The sequence below is a fragment of the Aythya fuligula genome, unplaced genomic scaffold (assembly GCF_009819795.1).
Source record: "Aythya fuligula isolate bAytFul2 unplaced genomic scaffold, bAytFul2.pri scaffold_31_arrow_ctg1_5, whole genome shotgun sequence".
Taxonomy (NCBI): Eukaryota; Metazoa; Chordata; class Aves; order Anseriformes; family Anatidae; genus Aythya; species Aythya fuligula.
Window position 1 is genome coordinate 92,598 of NW_022473983.1, and position 21,127 is coordinate 113,724.

A 21,127-nucleotide genomic window follows, 5' to 3' on the forward strand; every position below is an offset into this window, starting at 1 on the left:
GTACTGAGTCTGTCTGGGAAGGACTTCTTTGTCTTCACAGCAGCTTCTATGGTGCTGTGTGTCCTTCTTCTTCCACTTTTCCTTTGCTTAATAATTTTTATCTCAACGCACAACTTTTGTTGCTTTCCTTCTCTCCTCAGTGCCACGGGATGTGGTTGTGTGGTGCTTAGCTGCCTACTGGGGCTAACCAACAGCGTCACAGTCCAGTGTTGCTCTTGCTGACCCAGCCGGAGGCTGCTCAGGAAGAACCACTTGCTCCCTGCATGCTGTGATGATAAATATTTCCCCAGCTCTTTGTATCACCCCTAAAAAAGACTGGCACCCCACATGTGCATTCGGCATGCTTGTTCCCATTATATATTTTTGACAGAGGAAGATATTTGTAGAGGGACTGTCCATGAGCAGTGGCCCAGATCTTGTTCTACGCTGCTGTCCCTTCTTTGGGGAATCCATTTCTTGTGGTTCCAGGGGAAGGACTGGAGCTCAGCCCAGCTCCTACAGCTCCCTCTCAGCTCTGTCCTGCAGGTTTGGGCAGTGGGGGGGTTCACAGAGCAATGCTGTCATTTGTCCATGAAGTCTACGGTAAAGGTGGCGTAGTGATGAATGCACCTTCCAAGGACCACTCGCCGGAATGGAGCTGGTCTTACGAGATATGATTTAGTAGCTTAGTGGGTAGTATTGGTGATAGGAAGACAGTTGGACTAGGTGATCTTGATCTTGATCTTGAAAGGTTGTCCTTTCCAACCCTATGTTTCTATGATTCTACGATTCTATGACAACCTTTGAGAAGTTGTCAGGATGTCCTACTCCTAGCAGAGCACTGGATAACTAAACCCAGTCCCAGAGAGCTTGAGTAGATATTCTCGCCGATACTGGAAGTATTTGTGATCAGGCCATCTGTCCAGAGGCTTGTTCTGTGCACATGGTCTGTTTATGAGCTGGTCACCCACACGCTCTACACAGTCAGCACAGGGACCCACCCGCCACCCCCCGCTGCCCCCCACCCCGTGGGGTGCCCCCACCCCGAGGCGCCCCCAAACCACCCCCAGCATCCACAGCCCCCCCCCCACGACCGCAGCTGCCCACGTGGCCATAGCAGATCGCAGGTGGGATGGCGAGCGGGACGTTTGGGGTGGGGGGGAGGGGGTCACGCGATGGGGGGGGAAACTGGGACACCCAGAGGGGGAACTGGGAGTGCCTGGGGGTGTCACCAGAGCACTCAGCAGAGGCCAAGTGGTGTCAGGGGGACCCGGGTAGTGGGGCTGAGGGCCTCCCCTCCCCCCCCCCCCGGAGGACCCCCTTTTTGGGGGGGGGGGCTGGGGGTAGCCGTGTGACCCCGGCCCCGCGGTGCCGGTCCCCAGAGTTCAGGGAGGCGTTCTCGCTCTTCGACAAGGACGGCGACGGCACCATCACCACCGAGGAGCTGGGCACCGTCATGCGCTCCCTGGGCCGGAACCCCACCGAGGCCGAGCTGCAGGACATGATCAAGGAGGTAGACACCGACGGTGAGCCCCCCTGCACCCCCCCCCCGGAGGACCCCCTTTTTGGGGGGGTGCTGGGGGCAGCCGTGTGACCCCGGCCCCGCGGTGCCGGTCATGAAGAGGACAGTGCACAGCAGCCTTCTCCCACTCTACTTTCGCATGAGAGACCAGAGTGAGAGCGTAGCAAAGGTACAGATCTCAGAGCTGAGCAGTTACGTGGGCAAGGCTGTGTGGACACCACAGGGTTGCTCTGGGGGATCTCTGGCCGGCAGCGTGAGCTGCCTCTGATGGTGGCCGCCCCGTGGCCTTGCCTTGGCCACTGAACCCAGTGCACGCTGTCCCCCACCACAGCCTCCCATAACGCGCTGGGAAAGGCTCGCAGCTCTGCCAAGAGGAGGGGACAGAGGGTCCCCCAAGGCTGTGGTGCTACCTCCCAACCTCTGCTGCTCCGCAGGCCTCTGGGGAAGCTCTCGCCACGGCTGCAGAGTTTCTGCAACGCAAAGAGCTCAAGCGCGTGGCCCAGACAGAACAGACGTGGAGGATCGGGGAGTGCTTGGTAAGGACCCAACTTGGTTTGCCCCAGCTGGGCAAACGTGCCCGGCCAGAGCCCGCTGCCTGCAGCCGCATCCTCGCTCCCTTCCTTCCAGCACAGAGCCCCAGGGGGCTCTTCTGCAGGCCCCTCTGCCCTCCCTGCCCCCAGGATGCTGGAGGAGACCCTGGAGAGGCTGTGCAAGCCCCGTGACCTTGCGTTCTCTCTCTCTCCAGCTGCAGCAGGACAGAGGCAGAGTAGAAGAATACCTGCAGCAGAGCCAGCCCTACCTGCAGGACACGCAGACCCTTTTGCGACTTGAGGCCGTCAGATTCATTGGTGAGCCCAGCCCCTGGGTCCCTCTTGGGGCAGCCTTTGGCAGCCCCAGGCACTGCCCTGGCAGTGAGGCACAGCCCTGTTGCCCCCAGAGTCCCCCGACTGGGCCCTTGCTCCAGGGTGCAGGAGGGGGCACAGCCTGGCTGGCCAGGCCAGGGGCTGCGCTGCTGGGAGCGTGCTGGGGAGTGGGGCTCTGATGGGATCTCTGTGTCTAGGTCTTGCTGCGCGCTACTGCAAGGACCAGAGCGAGGAGAAGCTGAATGAAATCCTCAGCGGTGAGTGAGGGCAGTGGGGGGTGTGCTAGGGCTGGGGGGACAGCGGCAGAGGCCCCCGTGCCTTGCCCTGCTCCAGGGAAATGCTGAGGAAGGCGGAGGAGCAATGCAGGCATAGGAACGAGGGAGAGGAGACGGGGTGGCCTGTGGTGTCAGGGAATGGCCTCCCAGCCTGGAGCTGGGCAGTGCCGCTGAAAGGGTTGAGTGTCCCTGAGGAAGAGTCAGGGGAAAGGGCAGTAAGGCTGACAGAAGGTGGGAGCCTGTTGTAGAGCACACAACCAGGACGAAGAGGGAGATGAAACAGCCTACAAGCAGCTAGGAGCAGGGTCATGATTGCTAGCCCTTGCTCTCATGGGGAAGCACAATAGCGAGAGGGAAGAGTCCAGGAGACTGGACTGGAACCCCACCGAGGCCAAGCTGCAGGACATGATCAAGGAGGTGGACACCGACGGTGAGCGCCCCTGCGCCACCCCCCCGGAGGACCCCCTTTTTGGGAGGGGGGGGCTGGGGGCAGCCGTGTGACCCCGGCCCCGCGGTGCCGGTCCCCAGAGTTCAGGGAGGCGTTCTCGCTCTTCGACAAGGACGGCGACGGCACCATCACCACCGAGGAGCTGGGCACCGTCATGCGCTCCCTGGGCCGGAACCCCACCGAGGCCGAGCTGCAGGACATGATCAAGGAGGTGGACACCGACGTTGAGCCCCCCTGCGCCCCCCCCCGGAGGACCCCCTTTTTGGGGGGGGGGCTGGGGGCAGCCGTGTGACCCCGGCCCCGCGGTGCCGGTCATGAAGAGGACAGTGCACAGCAGCCTTCTCCCACTCTACTTTCGCATGAGAGACCAGAGTGAGAGCGTAGCAAAGGTACAGATCTCAGAGCTGAGCAGTTACGTGGGCAAGGCTGTGCGGACACCACAGGGTTGCTCTGGGGGATCTCTGGCCGGCAGCGTGAGCTGCCTCCGATGGTGGCCGTCCCGTGGCCTTGTCTTGGCCACTGAACCCAGTGCACGCTGTCCCCCACCACAGCCTCCCATAACGCGCTGGGAAAGGCTCGCAGCTCTGCCAGGAGGAGGGGACAGAGGGTCCCCCAAGGCTGTGGTGCTACCTCCCAACCTCTGCTGCTCCGCAGGCCTCTGGGGAAGCTCTCGCCACGGCTGCAGAGTTTCTGCAACGCAAAGAGCTCAAGCGCTTAGCCATGACAGAACAGACGTGGAGGATCGGGGAGTGCTTGGTAAGGACCCAACTTGGTTTGCCCCAGCTGGGCAAACGTGCCCGGCCAGAGCCCGCTGCCTGCAGCCGCATCCTCGCTCCCTTCCTGCCAGCACAGAGCCCCAGGGGGCTCTTCTGCAGGCCCCTCTGCCCTCCCTGCCCCCAGGATGCTGGAGGAGACCCTGGAGAGGCTGTGCAAGCCCCGTGACCTTGCGTTCTCTCTCTCTCCAGCTGCAGCAGGACAGAGGCAGAGTAGAAGAATACCTGCAGCAGAGCCAGCCCTACCTGCAGGACACGCAGACCCTTTTGCGACTTGAGGCCGTCAGATTCATTGGTGAGCCCAGCCCCTGGGTCCCTCTTGGGGCAGCCTTTGGCAGCCCCAGGCACTGCCCTGGCAGTGAGGCACAGCCCTGTTGCCCCCAGAGCCCCCCGACTGGGCCCTTGCTCCAGGGTGCAGGAGGGGGCACAGCCTGGACTGGAACCCCACCGAGGCCGAGCTGCAGGACATGATCAAGGAGGTGGACACCGACGGTGAGCCCCCCTGCGCCACCCCCCCGGAGGACCCCCTTTTTGGGGGGGGGGCTGGGGGCAGCCGTGTGACCTCGGCCCCGCAGTGCCGGTCCCCAGAGTTCAGGGAGCCGTTCTCGCTCTTCGACAAGGATGGCGACGGCACCATCACCGCCGAGGAGCTGGGCACCGTCATGCGCTCCCTGGGCCGGAACCCCACCGAGGCCGAGCTGCAGGACATGAGGGCTCAGGACCGGGTGGCCGTGGCCACGGTGGCCTCACGGCCGTGTCCCCACCGGCCCCAGGACGGGGACGGGTACATCAGCGTGGCAGAACTGCAGCAGGTGATGACCAACCTGGGGGAGAAGCTGACGCACGACGAGGCGGACGAGATGATCCGCGAGGCCGACATGGACGGGGACGGGCGGGTCAACTATGAGGGTGAGCGCTGGCGCTGCCCGCGGGGTACCCGTGCCACTGGTGTCACATCACGGGGCGTTGCTGTCACCCCACGGGGCACTCGCTGTCACCCGCGGGCCCCTCAGGCCAGGACACTGCTACATCCCCCAGCTCCGTGTCCCCTGTCCCAGCAGGATAGGGTCTTGTGTCCCCTGTCACCCCTCGCAGAACCCTTTGTCCTGGTGCTGCTGGCACAGACCACCACGTGTCCCTTGTCACCAAGGGATCGGCCCCCCCCGTGTCCTCCCGTTGTCCCCATGGGGCACCCCCATGCCTGCTCTGTCCCCGTCCCTATAGACTCCACGTTTTCCCATTCCCGTTCCCATTCCCTCAGTCTTTGCTGTGTTCCTGTCCCCCCGCCATGTCCCCAACCCCTGCTGTGTCCCCGCTGCGTCCCTGTCCCCTCTGAGCATCCCCTTCTCTCCCGGCAGAGTTCGTGCAGATGATGACGGCCAAGTGAGAGGGGGGGGCACGAGGCCACCAGGGCCCCCTTGCTGCCAATGCCTGTCCCCACCGTTTGGGGGCACCCACAGGGGCTTTATAGGGAGGGGGGGAACCCCAACAGGACAGAGGGACCCTCTATCCTCCATAGGGGCTTTGGAAGGGGATGTGGGGGGACCGCGTTTCCCCACGGGGGGCTTGGGAGGAACCCGGGGGGGGGGGGGGGGCGGGGTGCCACCCATGTCCCTATGGAGGGTTTGAGAGGTCCGGGGCAGATCCAGGGTCCCCCTCCCAAAACACGGCAGGACCCTTTATTGTCCCAGGAGAACATTTGGGGACATTTCAGGGTGATCTGGGGGTCTCAGGAGGCCTGGGGATCCCTGGGCGTGGGGGACTGGGACCAGGCCGTAGTTTTGGGGTATTTTGGGGGGATTTGGAGGACCCTAACACCCATCCCCCTATTTGGGCGCTGTCGTGGGTGGCCAAAGCTGTGAAATAAAGCACTGGTTTTGCAGTACTCACAGCCTTAACGAGGTGCTGTAATGAGGGGCCTTAATGAGGATCCAGGCAATGGGGACACCCCGCCACGGGGTGTTGGGGGGGGGGCTCTGCTCTGCGTTCTGGGTGGGTTTGGGAGTGTTTCTGTGGGCACACAGCTTCGGTGCAGGGCGGGGGAATGGGGCGGTTTTGGGGGGCTTGGACGCGAATGGGCAGCTCCAGGGGGTGGTGGGGAGCTTGGGGGCTGAGTTTGGCAGCACTGGGAGGGTACTGGGGGGCAGTGGGAGCATGGTGGGGGAGCTCTAGGCAATGCTGGTGGTGTTCTAGGCAGTGTTGGGGGGATACTATGAGCACACTGGGGGACTGTGGGCAGTACTGCAGTCAATGGTGGAGTTCTGAGGGGTTCTGGGTGCTACTGGGGTGCACTGGGAGGATACTGGGGGGGCTTCCAGGCAGTACTGGCAGGCACTGGGAGGGTACTGTGAACTCTGGGGAGTACTGGGCAGTACTGGGGGGTATTGGCCCACCAAGTACCTACTGGATGGTGCTGGCACGACCACCTCCAGAGCTCCAGGGACGGAGCATCCACGGCTCTGGACAACCTCCCCACCCTGGCAGTGAAGAATTACGTCCTCGTGTCTAACCTAACTCTCCCCTCCTGCAGTTTAAACCCATTCCCTCTCGCCCCATCGCTGCCTGCCCAAGCAAAGGGTTGCTCTCCATCTTTTTTATGAGCCCCCTTTACGTACTGGAAGGCCGCAGGGAGATCCCCTGTGGATCTCTCTTCAGCAGAAGATCCCCTGTGGCCTGTGGAGAGGCCCTTGGTGGAGCAGGCTGTTCCCCTGCACCCATGGGTCCCACATGGAGCAGATCTCCACGCTGCAGCCCGTGGAGGAGCCCCCGGTGGAGCAGGCCCTGGGCTGGTGCTGCAGCCCGTGGAGAAGAAGGGCACCTGGATGCTGGGGGTGCTGGGAGCCCAACCCAGCATGGCCTCGCCCCGGCTTGGGAGGGAGCTTAGAGGGGGCCCAGATCCTGCTGCCTCAGCACCCTCAGAGTATAGAATTTGTTGCTAATTGAATACCTAATTGAAATCTACCCTCCGTTAGCTTAAACCTGTTAGGCCTTGTCCTGTCACAGCACTCCTGAGAAAGAGTCCCTCCCCAGCTATCCTGTCGGCCAGGCCCACCTCTAGGTACAGGAAGGCCGCTCTAAGGGCCCCCTGGAGCCTCCTCTTCTCCAGGCTGAAGAAGCCCAGCTCTCTCAGCCTGTCCTAGGGGAGGTGCTCCAGGCCTCTGATCTGCATCAGGGCCTCCTCTGGACCTGCTCCAGCAGGGCCGTGTGTCTCTCGTGCTGGGGGCCCTTCCTCTCCTCGCTCCTGCCTTCAGCCCCTCACTGCAGCACTGCTCGCTCTTCTCCATTGCTAGATGCCTGGTTATGGGATTTTGGCAAAGAGGAAGCCAAGAACTTCATCCAGATTTTTGTCAGCACAGAGAAGGTAAGGGCAGCCACTTCTGTCGTGGCTGTGCTGGTGTGTCCTGACGGGGCCCTGGCCCTGCTGCCAGGCAGCAGGAGCGCTGCTGGCTGGGCAGAGCTGCTGCCCTCTGTGTGTCTCAGACAGCACCGCACGTCGCAGCACTCCAGTGCTGTGGGCTCTGGTTCTCCCCCCTCACGCTCCCCGTGCTTCTCTCTGTGGCTGCCAGGATGAGGAAAAGAAAATGAAGTTCCTGGAGAGCATCTGCACCATGTGCAGAGACTGTTCCTTGTTGGAGGACATGGACGCCTTCTGCCGCGAAATGGAGCTGGCAGAGAACATCAAGGTGAGGGGACGCGTGGCGGGTTGGGGAAGGGGCAAGGCCCCTCGAGCGCCAGCCCCCTGTGAGGCTGGGGCAGGGGGGGTGGAGACAAACCATGCACAGGTGGAGACAAACCAAGCTGCCCAAGGCAGGACTGGGTGTGCTGCTGGGCCTTCAGCAGCAGGCACTAGGGGCGAGAGTCTGCCACGTCCCATCCTGGTTGTGTTTTGCAGGTTTTGCTGGAAGAGGAGCCCACAGACAGTTTGCACACAGCGTTTCGAATGAAAGCCATGCTAACTATTGCCACGCTCAGGTACCTGCTAAGCCCCTACTTTGGCCAGCGCATCCCTGGGCAATGTCCTGGTGGCCCTGAAGCTGGCGGGAAGGTTTCCCATCCCTCCCAGGGATGCCTGTCCATGGCAAGACATGTCCTCCCAGGGCCATGCCTGTCCTCCCATGGATGCCTGTCCTCCTTCCCTAAGCCTTGAGGCACCACTCCAGCACCAGCATCCAACAAGCTCCTATCTCCCTTCTTAGCGCCACAGTGGAGTCAGCACTGGATGGCAAAAAGGAGAGTCTCCTGCATGCCTGCTTCAAGAGCGTCTTCTTTCTGCCTCCCTATTTGGACATGTCAGCGGCAGAAAAAGATCTCTACACCAAGGTATGTGCTGGGTGAGGTAGCGACACCCCCAGTCCCGCTGGGCTGCTGCCATGCTCCCACATGCTGAGACAACCGGACAACCAATGCAGGGCCGGGGCCCAGATTTGCTTTCCCGGCCTAATCTCTTCTTCCCCTTCCCCTTCTCTGGCCTGATCCAGTGCTCTCAGGAGGTCTCCACACAGAAGTTGTTTAGCCCCAAAGTCACCCCCGGGCTCTGTGAGGCGGTGCATGTGTCCTCCCTTGCTGCTGGAGGTTCAGTCAGCTCCTGGGGGTGAGAAGGAGCTCAGAAATGCTTCTCTGATCCTCTGTCCTCCTTGCAGACCATGAACGCCATGGAAATCATGCTGCAGGCCTTTGTACGCAACTGTCCAATCTCCAGTGTCGGCGAGGAGTTGCAGAATATTTTGCAGGTCTGGCATTTGCAAAGAGTCGGTTTCCCAGGAGTGGTTGCACAGCTGGGGGGGTAACGAATGTCCATGCTGCAGTGGATGGCCCACCCCTAGTGCTAGGACTGAGCATACTGCAGGCAGGCGCCCACCTCCTTTGGGGAAGCCCACCAAGTTCTTCTGGGAGCCTGGCATCCCCTGGCTGTGGTCAAAGACCCTTTCCCCTCTGAAGAATCCTCTCATGTCACAGCAAAACCTTGCCCATGGCACTTCTGGGCCAGCCCCTGCAGACCCCAAGAGATCACCGTGTGCCAAAGCAGTGGGAGAATTTTAGCCCACTCCTTGGGCACCACAGTGGCGGCAGCTGGAGCTGCTCTCCTCCTTTCCCCCAGTCCCTCCAGATTTCTCTTGCCAGGTGTGAATGGGGCAGAGATCCCCAGGGACATGCCCATCCTGCACGGGAGCGTGGCCCTGATGCCCTGATCTCCTGACCGTCCAGTGGCTGTATCCCTGCCCCATTGCGGACCCCTGGTTCAAGCCACAGAAGCCAGCCTTCACGGAGAGGGGACAGAGGGCCACGTTCTGGGGGAGGGCGCAGGAAGGAGCTGAGGCTGCACTGGCAGGTGGCATCTGCCTGTCTGCCTGACCACAAAGTTGGCTGGTGGATCTGTGGCAAGCCTGCAAGGGAACCCAGGGGCGGGAACCCAGGGGCAGGAGCCCTGCTGAGGGCTTTGCTCCACCTTGGGGGAAGCTTTGATGGACGGCGTGAGCACAGCCAGGGGTTCAGCAGTGCTGCTTCTGCTGGAGAAGGCATCAGCTCCAAGGGCAGACCAGCAGCTTCTCTCCTCACAGGCGCTGCTGCACTATGCCACCTCCCATAACACAGCTGTGCGCAAGATTGCCCTGCAGAAGATTGAGAGGATGAGTGATTTCCTGGTCACATATTTGGGGAAGGTAAGATGCCAGGAACCTTTCAGCCAGCCTGTCTCCCCTTCCCTACTGTCCTGGTTTCAGTTAGAACAGAATTAATTTTCTTCCTAGTAGCTGGTGGAATGCTGTGTTTTGGCTTAGGATGAGAAGAGTGCTGATAACACCCCGATGTTTTAATTGTTGCAGAGCAGTGCTTATACCAAGCCAAGGACACCTCAGACTTTTGCTCTGTCCTGCCAACAGGCAGGCTGGGGGTGCAGTAAGAGCTGGGAGGGGACAGACCCAGGACAGGTGACCCAAACTAGCCAAAGGGGTATTCCATACCATCTGACGTCATGCTAAACAATATATAGGGGTAGCTAGCCGGGGGGAGGGGGCCGGACTGCTCGGGGTTAAGCTGGGCATCGGTCAGCGGGTGGTGAGCAATTGCATTGTGCATCACTTGTTTGTACATATTATTATTAGTAGTACTATTATCATCATTGTATTATTATTATTATTATTATTATTATTATTATTATTATTATTATTATTATTATTATTATTATTATTATTATTATTATTTTCCTGTCTTATTAAACTGTCTTTATCTCAACTCACGGGCTTCACTTTCCATTTCTCTCCCCCGTCCCAGAGAGGGAGGGGGGAGGGTGAGCGAACGGCTGCGTGGTGTTTAGCTGCCAGCCGGGTTAAACCACGACACCTACCTTCCAGAGCATCCTGCAGCTTGGGGGTGCCTGTGCAGCAAGACTGGGCACAGGTGGAGGCCTCAGCAGAGCTCTGCCCTGAAGAAAGGGTCTTCGTCCCTCCTTTGCCCTTGCTCTTCCTTCCCCAGGTCCTGCTCTCTGCCTCCACTTAACCCTTCTTCTCTCCTCTCTCCCTCGCCCAGACCTTGTTCACTGCTAGAAAATGCAAGGGCAGCCCTGGCACCCACAAAGAGGTCCACATCCCCATCCTGGGACAGCTGCTGGGCCACCTCTTCATTTTCAGCGGTGGCAAAGATACCACCAGAATCAGAGCTTTGGATGCTCTTTATCACTTCTATGCATTCCTCACAGAAGGAAGAGGTAAGAGAAGATGTGGTGGGCAGCATCCGTCTGCACGCAGACATCTGCTGGTTTGTCTGCTTGTTCTCCCCGAGTATTGTGAAGGATTGTTTTTGTGCTTGGGGGAGGCTGCCCACGGAATTCTGCCAGGTTCCCTGACCTCCTCTGCTCCTCACAGCAGCTTCCTGCAGCATTCTGGCTATCGTTTTCCGCAGAAGCTAGACGCTCACCTGACGTCCAGGAGCAGTTCTCTGCTGCTGTCCTTCCCAACCCTCCCCAGATCACCTACCACGCTGTTTTGTGGTCTCCCCCAGTCTAAGCCATCAATCGATGAGCACTTCACAAACCGCATCTTCCCCGAGGAGTGAACAGCAGAGCCAGCCGTGCATCACCAGGGATGGTGACGCCCTCCAGAATTCTCCCTGACTGTTTGCTCCCTGCCGTCTTGCAAGCAGGTGTCAGGGGGCTTCCTGCACATCCTGACCCCGAGCAGAAGGGGGTCTGTGACACGCTGCTACCCCCGCGGCACCCAACGCCATTGCTTCTCCTCCTTCTGCATCATCCCTGAGGTCCCTCTTGCTCCCAGCACTCCTCACCTTGTGCTTTACATCCCTGCCCATCACTCTCCTCGCCATGGGTCTGAGCCTCCGTCCTCAACCATTCCTAGTGAAAGTGCTTTTCACCATTTGGCAAGCTTGTTGGCAAAGATGCTCTTCCCTACTGACTCTTCGCTGTTTCCCACTGTTTAGAAAGCTCACTGACAAAGGACATGGAAAATTAACGTGCAGCGCCGCAAGATATTGAAGGATACAAGATTTCCATTTTCTGTACTGTCCATTCCCTGTGATATTGCCAAGGTAATGAGCTCTGGCCTTGCTGGGGATCTTGTCCGCAGCATCAGCAGGCATCTGGTGTGAGCAGAGGGGTCCAGAACCGGTGGGGCTGGCACGGCCTCACTCGCCCTGGTGAGAGGGTTCCTCTTGTCCCCAGGCTGGGGCTATGTGAAGGCTGCTCCCCTGTGTCCCGGCAGCAGCTCCAGCCCTCCTGGCCACCAGCAAGCCCTGGTTACCTGCAGGGCCAGCACTCTGGCCCCATATGCTCCATCCTCACCCCTTCCCCCGAGGGCCTTCTCTCCGGAGCTGCCCTTGCTGCTCAGCTAAGCAGCACCCTTGGGACACTCAGTGAGGCATGTCTTCGCTCCTCCTTCTTCCCACAGGGGTTTGGAGGACACCTCTTCCCTGCTGAGAGGCTGGACATCATCCACATAGCTCTTAAAGCTTTACAAGACTCCAGCATCCATGACAAGGAGGGGGCCTTCAGTGTGCTGGATGCAGTCTTGGAGGACCCTGACTACTGGCTGACACATGTAAGTGGCCTGTGGCCATGGCCCTGCCCTTGAGCTCTTCCAGGCGTTGTTCCTCTCTCCTTCCCTGCCTCCCTCCCTGCCTCCCTGGCACATCGGGGTCTCTTGGGCTCCAGAAGCCACGTGAAGCCAGCAGAGAGCAATGGAAGGGGCCAAAGTTTGAGTGGCAGCTGTGGAAATGGCTGCAGTCTGCTGGCAACACCATTCCCACTTTGTCCCCCAAGGTGCCAAAGATCATGGAGTGCATCAGGAAAAACCTGGGCAGCATCCACACGGCATCGGCGCGGCAGTGCCTGGACTCCCTGCTTCTCCAGCTGACCAACAAGATGTCCAGGGAAGAAGTCAAGAACCTGCTGCAGTTCTCTCCGCCATGTGACAGGTCCTGGCCTTGACATCCTTGAGGGCTTGTTCCATGTCGGGAGATGCACCTGGAGACTCTCTGCTTGCCAGAGCCATGGCAAAGAGCAGGACATCCCCAGGGAGCACAGCCCTCCTTCCCACCAATGTGTTCCAGCCCTACTGGGCCAGCCAGGGCTGCAGCAGCCCAGCTGTCCAAGGCAGCCCAGAGTCCCCCTGCCCCCAGGGAACACCAGCTCAGCCCCCTCCTGCTTGCCCAGGCTGGGCCCTCAGTGCTCCCCAAGTCACAGGGGCTGCAGGACAGCCTGGCTCCTCTGGGGCTGGCCCGGTTTGTGGCCCTGCGGCTGAGGCAGCCTCACTGACAGAGTATTCTGGGCTTGCAGCACTGACCTGGGCATGTGGGAGGTGATCCTGGCCATGCCGAGGACCCTGGAGAAAGTTTTAAACATCATGACGGAAGACTTGCCGCTGTGCAACTGGTGCACCGAAGTCACCGAAGACACCTGCATCCGTCGCTTGGCTGTGAGTTCCCAGATGAAACCTTGCTCCCAGCAGGGCTACGTGTGCCCCTTCAGGCACACAGGCACAGCCCTGTGCCCATCTACCCCCAAACTGCCAGCTCCCGCAGGACATACGGACGCATGGTCCCTGGGGCCGGCAAGCTCCCCGCGCCTGGTGCCTCTTTGGTGCCAGCTGGCGCTGCCCCATCCCTGCCCAAAGGTGGGAGAAGAAGAGGCTGCAGGGAGCCCTGCAGGCCCTGCCAGGCTCTCACTGCTCTTTCTTGCAGATGCTGGCCCAGAATCACATTTCTGAGGAGACTAACGACTATGGCTTATTCTTTCTCTTAATATCAATAAAGTTCCCGCTTGACAAGAAGCATATGCTTTCCTCTGAGAAGGCTGATTCACCAGGAAACAGTTCTCTGCAACTTCTAGTCTTAACCGTTGTTTATGGGAAGACTTATTTGTAGTGAATCAAGAAATATATTCTAGAAATATATTCTAGAAATAAATTCTAGTCTGTGTTTTTTGGAAGTGTTTTTCTCTGGCTAGTCCACGAAGTACTCTGGGATAATTTTTCTATCTTCTTGGTGTCTCTTTAGGAGGTGAAATATCCGGAGTATTTGGACCTGAGAGCCTACATGTCGCAGTCCATGGGAGAACCACTGCTCTATGCCTTATATGCAGTGCTGGTACATCACGGTGTCAGCTGTCACTCAGGACACTATATATGCTATGTAAAGGTAGAAGTCAACAGCATTTCTAACAGGGTAAAGGTTGTGCTGGCAAACCAATTAAAGCATGACTAGCAGCTACTGTTTCTAGGGAAAAAGATTTCATTATATTTTTATTTGACATGTGTGTATTTTGTTCCTATCCGTGATTTCAATTGGAAAATGTGCAATTCACCTAAAGAAATCGTTGTCTTTATTTGCAGGCTGGTAATGGACTTAGGTATCAGATGAATGATGCTAAAGTAGTGCGTACTGACATTAAAAGAGTTCTTGGTCAGCAAGCTTACATACTTTTTTATATCAGGTAATAACAAATCTTAAAATGTGTTCAGAAGAGATTTACTTTCCTGTTATTGATATTTTTCTGTTTTGCAAGTGTTTTTCTTGCTATCCTGGGAGAAGATTATTATTTGTCTAATTCAGTTCTGTCTAACCTGAAATTCTCTGTGTCGTTTATTATCTTTTGTTGCTTGGCCTTAAACTGCAGCACTTGTGTAAATTGCTATCTATGTGTTATCTGTAGCTGGCTAATTTAGAGAAGGAGAGAAATGAAGGTCATCTGTGGTGTAAGAATGAATTATTGCTCTGCAAGTGGTAGTCTTAGTAGGAAGACTGTTCTCTACTTTTCAGTCTGTAGTCTTGGCGAAGCCTTCTGTAGAGAAGGCTTCCATATCGTATGAGCTGTTCCTCTAAAATGATAGGATGGGATTTAATCCAAGAGTAGGCTGAAAGAAAAACTAAACTACGATCACTGCTCTTTTCTGAAGGCGCTATGATTTGACACTTGGAGAACGTGCGTTTTACTTGCCAGCACCATCTTATCCCTGTTCATTCCCTCCTGGTCAGCAGGGGGCTAATAGTAAGCAGGCTGGATTTATGGGACCACGACTTCTTCCTCATATGATTAAGGTAATTCAGGGAAGCGGGAGGGCAGATAACGGCACCAAACTGCTAGTGGGTTTGGGGTTTGGTGTGGGGTTTTTTGTTTGGTTTTCGGCATCTTAGTTTTGTTTTCCTTCCCACGCTGCAGCTTTCTTCACAGCCCTCATGCTACAGCCAGAGTCATTCAAACAGTGGTTACTGCTAAATTGTGCAGCCATGCGACTCCATTACTTTATACCTCCAAGACAGCTTTCTAAAGCACAGAGAGCTACGCTCTTTGACTATTTAAGCAGAGTGTACTAATCCTCAAATCATTTAAAAGAGGACTTGTTTTTCCTATCCTCGTCACTTTAGCAAAGACAGGGAAAACTAAATGTCTTATTCCTGAGCACCAGAACAACTACTTCAGGCTTTTCAGGGTATGTTTAAAGGGGAAAATAAATATATTTGGGAATAGCAGCAGGTAATGTTAAGTTGCTTGGCTGGTTTTCAAAGATGATGTTAATTTGATACCAATCTGCAGTAAACCAAAAGCAGGAATTGAATACGCTTATTGGACTTGCATTTATCCTTAAAGGGCAGTGTGTTTTTCTTTTTAGGTGTTAAGACCATTTGTAGAAACACTCAGTAGGAGAGTTTTGTGTTTCAAAATGTTACATGCAGTGTTTGCGTTAATCCATCTTGCAATTTCTTCTTTTTAAATACAGAATTCAAGCCGTTTAAATGGAAATGGATCCATAAAAGAGGACGCAAAGACCACTGGTGTCACCCTAAAAAGGCCATCTTCAGCACCACCAATGGCCTGTGTTCAAAACCAGGCAATTACCAGGCCTTCAATGACTGATACGTCAAGAAAACAGAAGATCACCATCAGTATTCACAATAAATTGCCTGCTCGTCAGACTGTGTCACAGCCTGACTTTCTTAGCAGTGCTGTGGAGGATGAAGATCTGTACCAGGCTGTTCCTGCATCCACAGTTACAAATTCAGTAATGCAAATGAAGCAAATGCAAACAAACAAAAAAGTTTCTGATGAAATTTTTGTGGAGCCAACAGTGAATGAAAATCCTAAACTCAGCTCTGATAACACAGTCCCTTATGGTGCAGAATCTTCAGGAAAATCTGAGGAGGAGTCAAAGGGCTTATTTCAAAGGAATTGCAATGCAATGTCCTCTAATGGAATTTTGGTTGGAAAGGTAGTCCGTACATTGCAGCATTCCAATTCTTCCTGTCAGAATGCTGACAAAGGAAGATCCCAGCATGAGCTGCCAAAAACAGATTCACTAAATGGTGCTATTAGGTTAGTTAATGAATCTAAAGAAAACGGACTGAAACTTGATGATTCCACTTGCCGAGTTGAACCTGTTAAACCTTCTGAGATGTTCTTTTCTAAAACAAATGGATCGCTTGAAACATAGATTTGCTCCATCGAGAGTTTCTCACCTACGATGTATTCGGGAGTGTTTATTGTGTTCCTAATTCAGGTGAAATACTGAGAAAACACAGCACACATGTGATCGTAAGACTTTGTGGTATTATCCCCTTAGAATTTGCAGACCTGAGCTTACATTAGAACTTGTCAACTTAAGCTCAGCTGAGATAAAAATTCCTAAGTTTCATAAAGTAGATTTTGGGGGGTGAGTTGGGGTTATCTTTGAAGTGTAGATAATGCATACAACTCACAGCGGTCTTGCTTACCATTTAATGGAGACATTCTGACAAGACTAGTCCTCAGTACTACTACAAATAGTATTTTTTTGTCTGCTGACTTGTGCGTTTTAATTGCAGATGCCTGGAGCTATGCCTTCAGTCAATCGAGAAGTCATCACGGAGTCCTTCACAGCCAGCCAGCTGAACAGCTTGTCAGAGGAAATGAGGTAAAATGAGCACAGTCTGATTAAGACAAGACTTTATGGAAGTTCGTTACAGTTTTATCTGTCTACTAATAGTATTTAATGGAAGGATTTAAATTAGTACAATTCCATACTGTGTGTCCAGTGTCACGAACAGAACTAATGATCAGCACTGAGCATATCACTCTGATGCAGGTTGGTGCCTCAAGGAGAACTTGTGTTCCTTTATAGAATGTTTTTCCATTTTTCTCCACTGTCTGGAGAAACATTGGCTGTTCCCCGCTCGCCCCTATGCCTTTTTTCTCAGAGCAGCAGGTGGAAGGAGACAGATGCGTTTGCTTTTTTAGTGCAATGGCTTCAGAAGCAAGAGGGGAAAAAACACTTTCTCTGGGAGCTGAAGAAGGTGTCCTAATCACAGGAGAGGTTTCTAAATGGCATATCTTTGCGAGCGTTCCTGTAGTCCGGAGGTTTTTGTTTGTTTGTTTGCCTTTGGAAGGTTTTACTCTTAATATTCACGTCCTTCAGCAGAAGTGAGAAATGGGTTTTTATTTTATGCAGTGTTGCGGAACCTCCGAAATCTCCTGGGAATGATGAATACCTCGCCCAGTACCAATGTGATGACGGTAGAGACAAGGAGAAACCAAGAAGATCAAAAGAACGTGACCTCATTTCAAAAGAAACCGTTTTGTCCGGCAAAGAGTCTTCTGAGCCTGGTGAGAAATTGCGGCAAACTTCCTCTCTCAAGTCTGACACTGAATGTAGCTCTAAAAACCTTTCCTCCTTAGCTATTGCAGATAGACGCCAAGATACAAAGGACAAGACTAAAACCACTGAGAAAGAGCATTACCGAAGCAAGAGGGAACATGCTCCTAGTGAAGAGAAGGAGAGTCAAAAAGCAGGTCCTTCCAGCAAGAGGAGGTGTTCTCAGAGCGTGGAATTTGTTGAGCAAAAGAGTCACAAGCAGGAGTACTGGGAGGGAAGCAGGTACAGATCTTTCCCTCGTGAAAGAAACAGCCCTGAGAATGGCAGAAGAGCAGTCAAATATTCAAAGTACAGATCTGGCAGCGGAGGAAGATCAGAACAAGGTAGCAATAGGTACTACCGATCCAAAGGGGAAAGAAGTTGGAGCAGAGAAAGATACTATCGAGACGAAGCACGGAGATGGGAAAGATGTAGCTATTACAGTGATTACTATTCACCTCATGCGACAGGAGACAGTAGAGAGAGAAAGTTCTCTCACGGCGATTCAGCCTTTGACAGATTGACTGCAATTTACTACAGCAGGTCACATAAGCATTATCATTACAAAAGCAGATGGCCTCACGGTTCCCTCTTGAGAGAGGAAGATGTACGTCGCTTTAGCACACCCCGAGCAGACTTGCATCGTTGCTCGGTACCTCAGCAACATTCCAGAAGACATTCTCGTGAAAGACATGCGCTTCCACCTGTGTCAGCTCATTTGGAGAACTGTCGCCAGAAAAATGAAACAGAAGGAAACAGAAAAAGAAAATATACCCGTGCAGAAGGTAGTGAAAGTGAAATAGAAAGGAAAGACAGAAAGATAGAAAAGGAGCTTTTAGGTGGTGAAAAAAATGCAAAAATATCACAAGTTCTGGAAGAAACAGAAGTCTAAGGATAAAGATGGAGAGAAGGATTCCAAGTAAGCAAGGATTCCAGCATACTCCACATTTTTTATCCTAATTCTTTTCTGGGTGCTTCTCATGTCTTCCTTTTTTTTTTTTTTTTTTTTTTTTTTTTTTCTGGTAGTTTCTAAGTTATTTAGATAGCATCAGCTGGCTGGGGATCATGTTGTTACGTTGATCAGTGAAGACAGGAAAGCTCTTGCTGAATTGTGTCAGAGCACTAGCTTTGGACCACATAGTTCGAATCACATCCGTACACCATTCCAGATTAGGTTAAAAGATTTTTTCTGCTTGCACATATTCCAGAGCTAGCCGTTGTTAATGATCTGTGTACAAACCAGGACCTATGGTCCTTCAATCTGACGGCTTAAGTTTGCTGCATCTAAAGTAAGTTGCGTGTGCACAAAGCACCACAAAATAGCTGACATGCTGCAAATCATCACCTGTGGTAAAATAAATCAAGTTTCATATAGGCAACAAGTGCCACATCTTTTTTTCCCTTTTTAACTTGCATGTTTCTTTCAGACTTCATGATTTGTGTTTCTGTGCGCTCCACTTTGACAATGCCAATCGCAAGCGTAAGAAAAAGAAGAAAAAGGAGAAGAAAAAGAAGAAAAAGGAGAAACACCAGGAAAGCAAAAGGCTCCTTGGAACACTTAGATCCTCGTTTCCAGAAGATAACGCGGGAGAAGAAGGAAGAATGCCATCCTCCAGATGGCTCTTCATGTGAGTAATGCAGAAGTGAGAGCAGTAAACAACCTTACAAGGAAGGGAAGACTTCCAGTGCAGGCGAAAGCAAGAAATACTGCTCCATCGCATCCAACGACTATACTAAAGGTAAGCGGCCGCAGCGTGTGTGAGGAATTCCTTTTATATTAATCTCGAGATTATTTCAAACAGTCTTGAAGTGCTTGATGACTTAACAGTCTGCAGATTTATTATCAAATCAAAAAAAACCCCAACTTGGTAGACTATTTTTTTCCCAGTTTTGAATGACCACTAGGAAAGAAGGCCTGAAATAAAGAGGTTAAAGGCAAATGGTTTTCATTTGGTTTGATGATGAAGTGGCAAACAAGAGGAAGAGTTGCAAGCTCCCTTCTTAAATTCAGTCCAGCCAAGTAGGAAAAGTAAATGTGGACAGCTGTATCTTGGCAAAGAAGATAGTAGGGAGCAAGGAGGTTTAGCAGTCAAGATGGAAGGTGATGCCATGAGGCTTAGAGGCTAGTAATGTTCTAATGAATCACAGCCTTCCTAAAAAAAACCTGCCTGAATAATTCACGTGAATAACATACTACCTTCAGCTATTTCAGCTTCTTGCTGTACAGCTGAATGCCTTTTACGTAATGTTTGGAGAAGTAAAATCTCCGAAGAGGTTTTCATATCTTTTGCCCAGTTTGGATGATGAAGTAAATTGCCAGAGTCAGTAGATTCTGGCACTGACAAGTTTCTTCAAGCTTAAGAGCGAGTGCAATTGTTTCCAAGCATTTTTCTTTTCTGAGACAGGGAGCACCAGAAGTTGTCATCTTAAAATACGACATGGAGGGGAGGCTGGTTGTTCACACATTCTTGCCAACATTCATGCAATCTGTCCCATTATCAAGAACAAAATTAGGGACTGAACGGAGGTCTTTCAAATTCCAGTGTTGCAAAAATGGACTTTTTACGATACTAATGTCAAAAGAATCCTGATTGTACTAGACTGGAAGTATCTCTTCTAGCTGAAAAATCAGGAAGAGCACAGAAGAAAATGCCTCTGCTCTACTGCTCTTCGGGCTTCAGTGAATTCTCTGGCCAGCAGATGGCGAACTCGTTCTCTCTAAACCAGTCCAAAGTAGAGGAAGAAAGTCAACGTCTTGCATGCATTACACAAGTGCGGGGCATGGGGATCCCTGGGCTATATACGTGAAAGAGATGTTCGTTGATAAATACAGCAGTACCCACCCCACTTGGATACACTGCTTGCAAGGTAAGCAGGATAGGAGGGCTGTGCAAAGCAATTCTGTTAAATTGAGGAATTCAAGTATTTCGTCAAGCCTAAAGATACTAATTAGTTTCCTTTTGGGGAAGGTCAGTCTTTCAAAGCAAAGAAAAAATGTCTCTTAAGCAGGATTTTCTGAATGGTGGAATCTAATCTGAAAAAAGACCACTTCCACACGTTAATTATTTGCTAGTTTATTATTTTTAATTTTCTACTGTATTGAACCTCTCAAAGAAGCTAGGGACAGACTAGGAACAACGGAGGACTTGTTAGAGTGCCTTTTCAACCAGAATCATGTTCCTTTGAATAAATGAACAAGGATAGCTAGTGACAATTTGTGATTTAAGGAAATTGCAGATACGTGAGAGAAAGAGCAGCATTAAAGCAGTTAAATTCCTGCATTCCTAAGTGCTCTCTCTAGCAAGTTAGTGAACGCTTCTGTTCTGTGGCTAGGATTTGGTCAGCTTTGATCACTAGTAAACCAAGGATGCCGTCCAGTCAAACCTTCATATGACTGTAACTTACCTAAGGGCAACCATTTGCTATCAAAGCAGGTAGCTTTGTCCTACTATTCTGTACAGCTCACCAATTTTAGCATAGAATTCAAATGTAGTCCGTTTAATGGGAGGGCTTTGGAAGCCGCCTTCTCCAGTCAGTTCAGATGTCGGCGAGGGGCTGGTGAGCCGCTGGGACGGAACCCCCGTTGCCCGGGTTCCCCAAGCAACCGCCCCACTCTCCAGCCACCATGGCAGGTCCAGCAGCCGGCTCCCGCTCCTCCCGGGGCTGCGGCCCTGCTGGCGAGCCCAGCGCCCCAGAGCTCAGCCCAGCGCCCTTTTTCCCACAGAGGGTTTCCCCAGACGGCTTCCGCGGCTTGCGCAGACGCAAAACTCCCCCTTCGTCGTCCCAGCCGTGCCGCCAACGGTGGCTGCCTGGCTGCTGCCCTCCCTCCCCGGAGCGACGGCGCTGCCCTTGCAGCCCCCGCAGGTACCCACCCTCCCCTCCGCGCTGCCCCAGGCCACCGTCTGGCACGTGGTGCCGGGGGTCCAGGGGCAGGTGCTGCAGCTCCCCGCCGGGGTGCAGCTGCCACCTGGGGGGCACCTCCCAGCCCAGGGGCACCACCTGCAGCTTGGGCAGCTCCCCGCCGGGGGGCAGCTCCCTGCTGTGGGGCAGCTCCCCGCCGTGGGGCACCAGCTGCAGCTGGTGCAGCTCCCCGCTGTGGGGCAAAACCTGCAGCTGGTGCAGCTCCCCGCTGTGGAGCAAAACCTGCAGCTGGTG

General features: G+C 53.7%; 1 protein-coding gene and 1 pseudogene across 1 annotated transcript; both read left to right on the forward strand.

Moving 5' to 3' along the window:
- The first annotated feature begins 2,969 nt into the window (after positions 1-2,969).
- Positions 2,970-5,247, forward strand: LOC116501561 (calmodulin-beta-like). Its single transcript, XM_032207166.1, has 5 exons — positions 2,970-3,069; positions 3,168-3,310; positions 4,481-4,585; positions 4,634-4,769; positions 5,219-5,247. Exons 1-5 carry the CDS (start codon positions 2,970-2,972, stop codon positions 5,245-5,247), a joined length of 513 nt encoding a protein of 170 aa, XP_032063057.1.
- Positions 5,248-7,441: 2,194 nt separating this feature from the next.
- Positions 7,442-20,856, forward strand: LOC116501562 (annotated as a pseudogene).
- The last annotated feature ends 271 nt before the right edge of the window (positions 20,857-21,127 follow it).